Source organism: Anoplophora glabripennis, unplaced genomic scaffold (genome assembly GCF_000390285.2).
Source record: "Anoplophora glabripennis isolate ALB-LARVAE unplaced genomic scaffold, Agla_2.0 scaffold15, whole genome shotgun sequence".
NCBI lineage: Eukaryota > Metazoa > Arthropoda > Insecta > Coleoptera > Cerambycidae > Anoplophora > Anoplophora glabripennis.
In genome coordinates this window covers 1173478-1185771 of record NW_019416279.1, presented here as the reverse complement: position 1 = coordinate 1185771, position 12294 = coordinate 1173478, and the positions used below count along the sequence as shown (strand labels likewise).

At 37.2% G+C, this 12294-nt stretch overlaps 1 protein-coding gene across 3 annotated transcripts in view; it reads right to left on the bottom strand.

Moving 5' to 3' along the window:
* LOC108905588 (histone acetyltransferase KAT6A) overlaps positions 1–12294 on the bottom strand; it is a 75777-nt gene that overhangs the window by 16955 nt on the left and 46528 nt on the right. For 2 of the 3 annotated variants that reach the window (XM_018708533.1, XM_018708542.1), the window contains 3 exons: positions 11621–11825; positions 4618–4843; positions 2409–4045 (listed from right to left, as the gene is read on the bottom strand). In XM_018708533.1, the coding sequence (XP_018564049.1) occupies positions 2409–4045; positions 4618–4843; positions 11621–11825 (2068 nt within the window). The remainder of the gene's footprint in view (positions 1–2408; positions 4046–4617; positions 4844–11620; positions 11826–12294) is intronic. The other variant, XM_018708550.1, reaches the window with a different exon arrangement.

The window sequence follows — 12294 nt, the reverse complement described above, 5'->3', positions numbered from 1 at the left end:
CTGAGGGAAAAAATACGTAACGTTTGTATGTTTTTTTTTTTTGAAAATGTTTCGTTCTCTCGCTAGAGTGCTCTATACTTTTACTGTTGTTCCATTGTAAATCTCAAGAATTAAGCAAGATGGTGAAAAATATTTCAAACAAAAGTTGTCAGGTTTCAGGGGGATCAAATTACCTTGATCTTAGCCAATTATCAAAGTCATTTCAATGTCATTTGATTTTTTAAATGGAAACCCATTCCTTTCCAAAAAAAATATTGCATACAAAGGTTACATATTTTTTCCCGCTGAATACGAAACTGTAATAAAAATATGGGTTTCCATTTAAAAAATCAAGGTTGACCTTGAAATTACCTTGATGAATGAATTTGTTCGAAATATGTACACATTTTCTAATAGACATTTATGAAATATTTTTTTTTATAAAAATCGGATTAAAAAAATTATGCGGCAGGCATGAATGGGACGACACCTTGTATAAGTAAATTTAACAAAAAATTAAAAACTGAGAAACCTAATGACAGAATACATCCAGTATGTAAAATAAATTTCAAAATTCAATTCAATTCAATGAAACTTTCAAGGGGCATATTTCGAATGCGAATGTTGTAAATTCTGTCTCAAAATCGTTATAAAACAAAAGAAATTGTCTTAAAAGCATTTCAGAATAGGCAAAAAAATATTAACACGAATTTTGTTTTAATTTTTAAGATTCCAAATTACGTTCCTTTATCAAATACTGAAAAATTACTTTAAATCTATCCAAACCACATAATTCCTTCGAGATAGCATTTAAAAAAAATGCAAATGAAATAAGTTAGCGTTTGTAATTAAAATACATCTATCTATCTTGAATAAAGTTAGCCCCACACGCATCTGTACCAAATAAACTGAAAGAAGTAAGACTGAATTCACGATAAAAATTTGCAGCGTTAGTTTTAGCGTCTAAGCTTTACTGATGAAGTCAATGAAGATGAAATAGTGGAATACTTTGACAGTAAATCAAGATTAATATACTGAAAGACACTAAAAAACTGAAAACGCGTGAAAATAAAATCAAAATTAGAAAAGCAAATGAAAAGTAATCCATCAGTCATCAAGTACATAAAATAAATTTGTTCCACTAGATGTTTTAAAATCCAGTTTTATAGGAATTATTTATTTACTAAATAAACAGAAATAGTCTTAAGAGGGGTCTATAGCATATAGGCAACCAGCAATACATTTTTCTAGATTTTATTACAGTTTCTCTAACTATGAATCAATGCACAAATAACAGACTTTCCCCCACTCTAAAGCAGATTTTCTATAAATTGGAGTTGGTTTAAAGCTCAAATTACTTTTTGTTGTAAATTGCTAGTTGCCTATTTGCTATAGGTCCCTCTTAAGACTATTTCTGTGTATTTTTTGTGTCTTTTAGAATGAGTTGACTACTTTTCCAAATTTTAAGTTTTGAAAAAAAAAAACATCTCAAATGTCATTTCCAGTTCAAAATTCAACACTTCTAATTTCAAACACAAAGAAATTAAATAAGTTTTTTAAATTTCCAGTAATAATAGGAATTTAGAAGAATTTCAAATGGAATTAGTCAGTTTGTTAAGAAAAAAAGAAGCTATTTATAAAAAAAAACTAAAAAGTTAGTACAAAGTACTCCAAATAAATGTCTCGCGAATAAAACTTTAAATTTTCGCAACAGGAACTTTGAAACATTGAAGTAACTGACGCCAATGAGGCTGAAATAATGGAATATTTTGGGCCAATGAGATCTCAATTAAAAAAAAAATGTAATTTTTAACTTGTGATATCGGCTGAAACGACTACTCTGCGGACTAATGCCCCGACCACTGTTGAATTGTACCCGCAATACTTAGTGAACAGCTAGGCTCATTCGTCGGAAGAACCACCAGCCATATACCGGTTTCAATGCTGATCAAGGCGTTGGCAAGCAGAGCCGTTGTTTCCCGCAATATCATCAGTTAACAGTTAGTTATTTCGCCTAGTGGCGCCACAAGTGTAGTACCTGCGAAATAGCAGATCACTCTGTCAGTTTTGCCGAATTGAGGACCTGGGCACTGACCATTCAGCAAGAGTGAATACATATTCAAAAATGCGACACTATTTCCCTCTCTCATTAAGCGATCTTTTCTGCCAGTAATTCGGTGATTTTAAATATACTGGGTGATATACAAGAAGATGACCGTTAAAAGAAAAATTTCAAAACCGAGGAGCCGAATGAAGATAATCAACACTGAATGAATGGTATATATTTCAGGTATGCCGAGTGAGAAGGGTGGTGTAGAGAAGTAGTAAAAAGTGGTAGGCCGGGGGCAGGGGGGCGGGTGTAATAGTAGATATACAGGGGGACGGGATCGGGGGGTGGCGGGTCGGCAGGTATGGATATCCGATCTTACCCGTCTGATTGTTGGTAAACGGCGGCAGTGGGTTTGCCGCGGGGGCGGCGGCAACATGACTGCGCTTTTTCATGGTACGCACAACATCGTCACCGTTTGTTTTTTGGGCATTGTTTGGCGCGCCGACACCTTCGGATTTTACCAACTTCCTTCTCTCGTGCTGTTTCGAGTTTACCGCCGTCTTAACAAGCCCAGACGGCGTCATGACGGACGGCGGCCCATGCTCATCTGTGTGGGGGACGGGAGTGGAACTGGGAAAGGGACGGGAGGCTCGCGGGTGGGGATCGGAGTTGTTGGCTTTGGGACGGCTCTGCTGCCTTCTATCTTCAACTGTCGGTTTCTTCTCCGCCGGTTTCTCCTCCACCGCCTTGCTCTCCTCCGCGGGGGCGTCCTCTTTGGGCTTTCGCCTGTTCGGGTTATAGTTCGGTTGGGTTCTGCTCACTCTGTTCATGGTGGGGGGCGCGAACCAGTGAGATAATCCGTCGAAGAGGCCTTTCAGCTGCCCGAACCCGGGTTGGCTCTTTTGGGACTTGTCCGATAACGATTTCTCGCTGGCCGGCAACGAGGAGTCGTCTTTGTCGTCCTTTAGAAGGCCTTCTTCTTTTAAGACCGTAATGAACAAGTTTTCGGACTTCTTGTCGTTATTAAACGGTGGGTCCCCTGTTTTGCTCGTGGTTTTCTTGTGAGCTTCAGCTGCCGCTGCTGCGAAACCCCACGGCCCGTCTTTGTCTACCGTGATTCCACTTATGCTGCCGAAAGTCTCTTTCTTCTCGCTGCCGACACTGTATATCTGCGGGATTTTTAGGTTCCTTATGCTAGTTCTAGAATCCGAGTCGATCACAGATGAGTCTGAATCGTCGGAATCAGAGGAACAAGTACTACTCGAAGACGTCTCACTGGAAGAAGAACTCTCTTCTTGTTCTTCCACTTCCTTTTCCTCTGGTTTCGGCACCTCCACGTTTTTCTGGTTCCTTGGAGGCAACTTCTTCTTGACCGGTACCACTTTATCCTGTTTTGGTTTCACAGCCAACTTGGCCGCAGGTTGGGGGGTGGTCTCTTTCTTAGTTTTCTCATTTGCTGCGCTTATCTTGCCGTTCTTCGTCTTTGGGTCAACTTTATCGTTCCTTTTCACCGGTTCCTGCACCTTTTTTACTGGTTTCCTCTCGACCTCATTCTTCTTATCGACCGGTACTGGTTTCTCTACCTTATCCGGCGTCTGAACATCGTCTTTCTCTTTGCTCTCCTTCCTCTTCAGCTTATCGGCGGCGGAGGACTGATTCCTGGGCTCGAGCAGCCTCTTCTCCTTCTTCTTGTCGGAGTTGAAGGCCGACAGCCGGAAGAACTTCTGTTTCTCCTTGGACATGCGGTCGTGGGTCTCTAAGCGTTCGGTAGTGTCATGGGGGTTGGGGGAGGGGGCGGGGGATATGGTGGTTTGGTCGGGATGGTGGTGTGTACTTTTGGCGGGATTTGGCGTACCCTCAAATTCGCTGCTGTCGCTTTCGCTCAACGCCGGTACCCTACTCTTGCGTGCGGCACCTTTCGCTGCGCTCGTGGTCGTCGACGTAGGCGTCGTCGTTATTGCCGGAGCCGGCGTCGTCGCTGGGCTGGGCGTCGCTGGCGAGGCGCCCTCCTTCGACCTGAAACACCGGAATCTCTTTAGTTAGTACACAGAAATAATACAAAAAAAAAGAATAGAAAAAAGTACAAGAATCCTATATTCTAGTACCAAAACAGTAGGCAGACAGATTAAACAACGGTTTTTACTACCTCGTAATCCGGTAAAATAATTTTGGGTATTCTCTCTATGGAAATGTAATGTGCTGTTCATTTCGCACAGTGTTCAGATATGTTCAGCTCGCGCACGCGCACTTGCAACCTTCTTTCGTTACAAACGCCTATTTCTATCTTGCTCTTGCTTCTTGAAATTTCGCTCTGTCTCAGTTTCCAGCTGAGGCCTGTCAGGCCAGTGTCAGGCCAGTGTCAGTACTTACCTACCTGTTGGATATACATAAAAAGGTGAGCGTAAATTGTAAGGGTAATTGTTGGGAATGGATCACTGCCTACTATTTTGGCACTGAATATAGTAACGAATTTATTCCACAATTTTCTTTCACGATAAACTGGCGCTAATTTGCTACGCAACACATTTTTTCCAATTTAAACGGTTGCGCAAGTCTCTGGAAGTTCAATGTCTCTTATTCTTTCTCACCTCTTATTCTTCTCCTTTATCTTCTCCCTGACCTTATCGATTTTCTTGCGCACCGCGCTGCCCGGCTCCGACTTCCGCGACTTGACGTTGTCGTGGTGGCCGAGGCAGTGCCGGCACCTCCACGGGCACTTGGGTTTCTTCTCCGCGGGAGGGTCCAGACACCCCATGTGGTACTTGCGCTCGCAACTGCAGCAGCACAGCAGGCAGGTGGACGTCCCGGTATTACCTAAAATCCCACACGAATTACAACACGCAAAAACGCATCGCCGACCCCAAATCCCGCTTCTGATTTAGAACCTACACGACGCAGTCGGCCGTTCACACAGGAACAAAAGAGAATCTACGATCTACACATAAACAAATCGACTACTGCGATGCGGAGAGAATTTTTTGTGATGCAAAGTGGCTTCACCTGTCGCGTTACATCACCGCGAAAAAAAAACGACAGAAATATTAAATTTCTCTCTGCGGCACATGTCGCGCACGTGTCCCGAAGCAATTTACGGATGAATATTCATAAAGTGTCGGGGTGCGAGGATTAAACATGAAGTGTGACATTCATTATGTGGCATTGTGTGCGTATCGAGTTGAAAAAATTCGATCAATAGCGGACGGGGTCTCTTAATCGTTTAATTGGCATGCAATTTCATTCAATGGAGTGAATATCCTTGGCGTCGCGTTCAGACTTCACACACGATTACGGTGGCGTAAATAAGTCGATTCGATTAATAATAATAACCGTCGGAATTTATTGATTTCCACACCTTTCGTGCCGTAATTGTAGGGATATTTCGCCTGATACCGATAAAAATAATGCAATAATTCGAATTATTATTCACAGGACTTCGACGTAAAAATCAATTAGTTGCAAAAATATTTTAATTTAAATTACAGGCTTCATACTTTGAAAACTTGAATTTTATAGGTAAATATGTAATTAAAATGATTAAAATATGTAGTAATTATGAAAAAAATCTACTGTAAATTCAATATAACTACAGTGTTCAATGTTATTTGAAACAAAGTAGTAGCTATATCTATTATGCATGTAAAAATACAAAGGAGCAGTTTCTCCGAGAAATGTACAAGCCCTTCCCACTCACAGAGCCACAGAACAGAAAATAATAGTCCCAATATCTACACCTTTTTAATATGGCTGACTTTCTCAAAGTCCCTTACTGATTTGTATTATTCCTCCTGCGGTAATGTTCTGTTGGCGAGGAATAATTGTTTATAACCATGATATATGCATATTTTTTCTATAACAGGAAAAAAATTGATTTTGTTTCATATCACAACAATCTTTAACTACCGATATAATAAAAGGAAATTGCACACAATGTTCTATGGAAATACTCTAGGAAAAAGCAATTGGAAATTTTCCACTTAGGAAAATTTCCCAATTAGAAATATTTCAGGAAAAAATATAAACACCAGAGAAGAAATTTTCCCAACTTTCGAATTAAAAATAATAATAAATAAAACTAAAATATTGCTAATAAATAATAGTATACGTTTTATTATAAACCCTCAAAGGCCACACTAGTGCGAACTCGCCCCACCGTTTTTTTTAACAGCGGACATTTCTCAGGTAGAAGCTGCCGAGGGTTCTCCCACCACGAAAATTCCTTCTATAGCCTAAACAGTTGAGCCGTATCACACCTGGCTTCAGTGTTTTATTGCCGGCCAAACGAAAGTCTGAAAAGTCCGATCGGTGCGAATTCGCACTAGTGTGACTTTAGTGTGGGCAAAATTGTGGCTGAATTTATATCATATAAGTAATCTAGAAAAAAGTTAATTGAAATCCAAATTTCACCTCATGATACGTATCGAATAGACTAGAACGTTATTTATTTAGTTATTGTTAATAATTTTTCAAACATTTTTTTTCATTTTCTAGGTTTAAAAAATTATCGATTCTGAAAATTTCAATTCGATATTTTAATTTCTAAAGGTCACTCATAATTAGGTATTTTAACTTTCAAAATAGTGTAGGTACCTAAAATGTTTTCGAGCGACCTCTAAAAATAAATATCAACGAACTAATATTTTTTTTATTGAATTTGATGAATAGAAATAAATCACGACACTTAAAAAATTTCTCGAAGCCAAATTTACTACCGCTGTGAGCATCAAATATTTATAATTTTTTAATTTTTTAAAATTTAACTGTCTCGTGATTTATTTCTATTCTTTTGTTCATCAAATTCAATAAAAAAAATATATTAGTTCGTTGATATTTATTATAAACATAGGTACACTACTTTGAAAGTTAAAATAATTATGAGTGACCTTTACAAATTAAAATATCGTTTTGAAATTTTCAGAATCGAATTTTTTTCAACCTAAAAAATGATAAAATAACGAAGAAAAAAAATTTTTCGAGCTGATTTTTTGAGGGGGCTCTTAAAACATGATAAACTAACATATTTTCACAAGAGATACGAAAAAAAAATATTCGTTTTTTTTGGGCCACCTTAATGCAGGTATTTGTCAATATTTATGTATAATTTTCTTTAAATTAATATTTTTATACAAAAGAGTGCAAAATAAATAACAATTTACAGAAAAGGAGACAAAAATCACAAACAACCTCCAAAAATGCCTATATTTCAGATACCGGGAAAAATCGATACCATTTTATCAATATAGGGTATTTTTTTCTTAAAAATATAGACTTTGAACTTGAAAATTCTTTTTTTTTACCTTTTCTCTGGCCATTATTTATAAAAAAAAAATACGAATTTAATGTCTCTTCGAAAAATGATTTTTTTTTCAATCACATTTTTTATTATTTTATTAATTACATCATCGAGTTTCTCGAAAAATTCTACCCCAGTTTTGATATAAATACGCTGTTTTCGTTAACAAATAAAGAAAGAATAAAGGTTCACAATTGGCAATATCCCAATTCGCACTAGTGTGACCTTTGAGACGGCCCACCCCAAGCGCGACCTTTAAGGGTTAAATAAATGTAACTAAACTAATGCAATTATTTTATATATTTCCTTTATTTAACCATGTTTCTAAAAGTTCAAATTTTCACTATTATTTCAGATACAAGACGTAACACATGTTACTTAGACAATCGTACCCGATTTATTGACAACACCGGACAACGTTAAAAAATATTTATTTATTTCTCTGGTTTTAGATAAATCTGAAACAATCTGTATAGATAGTTGTTTACATTTATCTCGTTTTCGATCTGCTCTGAAAGATGTCGGATTGAGTTGAGCTGATTGAAATTTAATAAATAAATAATACACTCAGTTCGTATTTGAATTTATGTCGAATAGAGAATATCGTCGGGCAAAAATTTAAATCTGCACCGTATATTTTTTGTATGTTTGTTTACAGTTTGCATTTATTTAAATTTGCCGGCATTTACATCTGCCAAAATGGCTGCCATTATACGAAGTCCAGTTAGGGCAGCTGCAAGCTTTCGAATAAGTATAATAGAAAACTTCCCTGCTAGCATGTAGGAAGATACTAAAACACGATCGAGACGTCTGAACTTATTAATCGTACTGCAGTAAGCAACCGATTGGCCAATGATTCATTGCGAAAATGGAAATTAATCTGGAATTTATGAAAATATGTAATTTACGTATCTGGTTAAGAAAATATGAAAAAAATATGTAGTATTAAATGAAATTAGAAATAAAGAAGTCGTGAGAACGAAACGTACAAAAGAAACAGCGATTTGGTTGAAATGTGGAATCAGAAATTATAAATTTTTGTTCCTTGTGCTTTGAAAACTTCAGTGAAAAACAAAGTCTATATGTACACAGGTATTCATTCGGTTTCCTTGATGTTTGAGAGTTTCAGGAGCTGCCGGAAGCAACAAAAACTCCCGTACTCTTACTCTGGCATCACCTTTGCTCTTTCGACCCCGATAATTCGCTCCCAACTTCCGGCATTCACAAGACACGAGGGAGTAAATTTCCGTAACTTTCTTTTGTGCCAGTGTCGACCTTCAATCAGACGAAGAACTTGAACAAATACTCTAATGATGGTCCTTCGTATGGAATTTCGCTTGACATAAACATAAACTGCGCCTTGAATTCCGACACGTGATGTTGACACAACAATCATATAAAAGGCGGAATTTCTTTGGAATATTTTTTTTTTTGTAAATAAGCGGTCTTGTGTGACTCTTAGTTCTTAGTATCTAAAAAGTCAGTAGCTTCAAAATCTTGAATTATTAAGTCCAACTAAACAAATTCGTTGAAGTTATGTGTTATGCTACACTAGATTCGGAGATACACGGCTCGTAACAGAACCGGACTCAGTTTACAAATGCAAATACATATTCACAAAAAATATATCGCGAATATCAATACTAAATATAAAAGTTGATACAATAATTGATACAAGTTAATAAGATATAATTTAAGAAAACATTTACACGACAAACGAACTAAGTGCTTTTCTAAGTAGTAAATATACAGGGTCTTCCTAAATAAGTCTCGCAACGGAAAACTGTAAATTCCTCTTGAAAAAAGAAACACTTTTTTCCTCTTCCATTTTCTCTCCGGGCTTTCATTTTCGAGATAGACGGTGTCAAGACTTTAATTTTTATTTAGTTTTTTGATAATATCTTAGGAACCGTTTGAACTACAAGACGGAACTTTTGTACACACATTACCGCTATTAATAGTTATTTTTTTGCACCCTCCTCGAATTAATTGGACGTACCAGTGGTGGAGATTTTAAGGTATCGTAAGGGTTCCTCCCCTAACTTTTACGCCACTGGGAAAATTGACATTTGACAGCAAATTCTGAAGCGCCAATGAATTTTACACAAAAAAGAGTGAAAAAATGAAACTCATTAAATTCTTTTGCTAAGCGTTTTTGTACATGTTCAACTGTTTCGGAAAAACTATAATATTAACTGATATTAGCATATGGATAGGAATACGTTACTAATTGTAAGTAAAATTAAATATTTAAACATAATTATTTTTGTCGTTTTATAAAAAATCGTACTAAAAAAATAAATAAAAATACTAATCTGAACAAGTTTTTAATAAAAATATTTGCTACTATTGTTTAAGACACTGTGTAGTTTGTGTAAATGACCTCTGAAATTGACCTTCTATAAGTGAACTACATATCAATCCACCTGATGTGAGATAACAACAGGACGGGCAAAAAATCAAACAATCCACGTTAATTCGGGGAAACGAAAATGGTTGAATTTTATTAGATTTCTAGGTGAAATATTAGTTTTTACTGGAATCGAAGTAAGTGTTGAATTGTCAAGTATTTAGTGAACTGCCAGGTGAATGTCTTGTATAGTGTAAGTGTATAACATTATAAAGCTATTTATTTTTGTGTTTATTTGCGGTACTATGAGTTTGTGTATCTTCGTTGTTAAGTTTCTGTGTGATATTAACAAAAAAGACATATACGAATCAAGAAAAAGTTGATTGGTTAGAACCTACTTTTTGTCAGGAGAAAACGATGCTGCTGCAAGATGATTATCCCGACCAGCAAGTATCGAATAAAAAAAATGTTAATAATGAAACGAGAACAAACTCGATGAGTGAGAAACATAGAACCGGAAGTTTTGTACGCCTTGGAAGAGTACCCTGTGCCAGCACTCGAAGATTAGCTACAAAATATCAAGTATGCCATATGACTTCTAAAAATGCAATCTTCGCATGCAACAAAGCCAGATAGTCTTCAAATTAATTATCAACAAGTTTGAAGCGTCTTTTGGTCTTCATGTAAAAATTGCATTTGTAATCTAAACTTTGACCCTATCAATAGAAATTTAATTTCGTTCAAATGATATTGGATGTTTTGCTTTCAATGCGCTCTTTGTAAAAATGGTTAATTCGGTATTTTGATGAAATTAAAAAAGTAAACCAAATCGTATGGTACATCATCGTAATCAAAAAAATGTACTGAAATCAAAAACGCTAAAATTCAATATGTCTAGTATGCCCCACTGCTAATATGACTACAAATTTGAATTCCCCACAAAAAAGTGCTCTAACAATACGTTTAAAACCTTCTTTCCTTTTTCGATCAAAATGACATCCTAAATTTTCAGTTCTCCATTCATAAAAATAAAACGAAAAAAGATACCTCTTTCAAATTTCTCTTCGATAACTTCATCGTCAACAATTCCGCAACTTTGATCTAATTTGACCGACCTTAAGATAACCGAGATCATCATTGCTTGAAAAACAAGCACCCTGTATAGTTATTTAAACGCACGGCAACTACACAGGAGTTCCTGAGGACGTACAAAATAAACGAATACGACAGTTAACCGAAGGCTACGAGCAGCGACTAGTGAACAACTGAGATGAAAACTAGAAGAGTGAACCGAGTACTGTCACAAGCCGCGTGTCCTCAACTTTAGTGCGTCCAGATATGCAACAGAACATCGTAACGCAACGCCGTCGCGCAACATAGTCGCGTTGATGCGGACGACCACTGCAACAACGTAATATCGCAACAATATCCCGTTAAATCGGTTGTCGGTTTTGTAGTGGCACTAGTGCCGCATCAAAGAAATGTTACGCTCTGGACGTGTGAAGTACCATCACAGTGTTCAATCAGTACAGTTTGATGGTCACACAAAAAAATTCTCTATGGACTGGCGGAATGTTCGTGACAGTGATACAAGTCGACGTTGCATTAATCACGATCATCCTTCGTAAATCTACGTAACAGTCATGTACAACAACTTGTTACGCAAGAGAGTTACGTTACGATGTTCTGTTCCGTGTACAAACATACTTTAATTATTATAAATGGAATTCACCACCAAGAACGGCGGTGACGTTCTTGGTGGTGAAAATTCGAAATATTTGAAATTATTCAATTTTCGTGGTTGAAAACAGTATTGCATTGTCGAAACCAAGAGAGTTGCATGAACAAAAAGAATTCTGCTAACGTTTCCCGTCGGCAGATAACAACGGCTTCTGCCGACGATAAACGTTTAAAAAAACTATAGCTATGAAGTTTCGAATTTTCGACTTACCGCACCCGTCGCAGACCTTGCAGTCCTCACAGAACCACTTGCCGCCCTTGGCCAAGAGGGCGGCCAACTCGGGCCCCGCCGACGTGCAGGACAAGTGGACGAAGGCCCCGCATTCGGAGCAGGCACTTAGTTTCTCGAAGACGCCGTGCCGATTCTTGGACTCGGTGCCCAGGCACTCCGTGCAGATGGGCAGGGGAGCCGGCGTCTACAAAAAAAATGTACAATTAAAAAAAACAGTAATTTAAAAATAGCCTACATAAACAACAATAAATATAGAATACTGTAATAAATAGGAAACGCAGGAATTAAAATGTACGAATTAATTTCGTAAAAATACGGTAAAAGTACTAATTACACAGACCAACAAAATTTAATTATTTTTTTGGAAGCAGACACTTGAATATATACATATTTCCGAAGGATTTAGGTACGCTGAATCCGAATCTGGCAGCAGAATTGCTCTATCACGTCAGGTTTTTGAGATATCCTAACCTAAAAGTGCAAAAAACACTGTTTTTCGTCATATTTGAGGTTATGTAGTAATGCCATCTATTCGTTTATACTTATCTCAAAAACCTGACGCGATAGAGCAATTCTGCGGCCAGATTCGGATTCAGCGCACCAAAATCCTTCGGGAATGCATATTAGTGTGTCTGCTTCTTGACCCTTGTTAA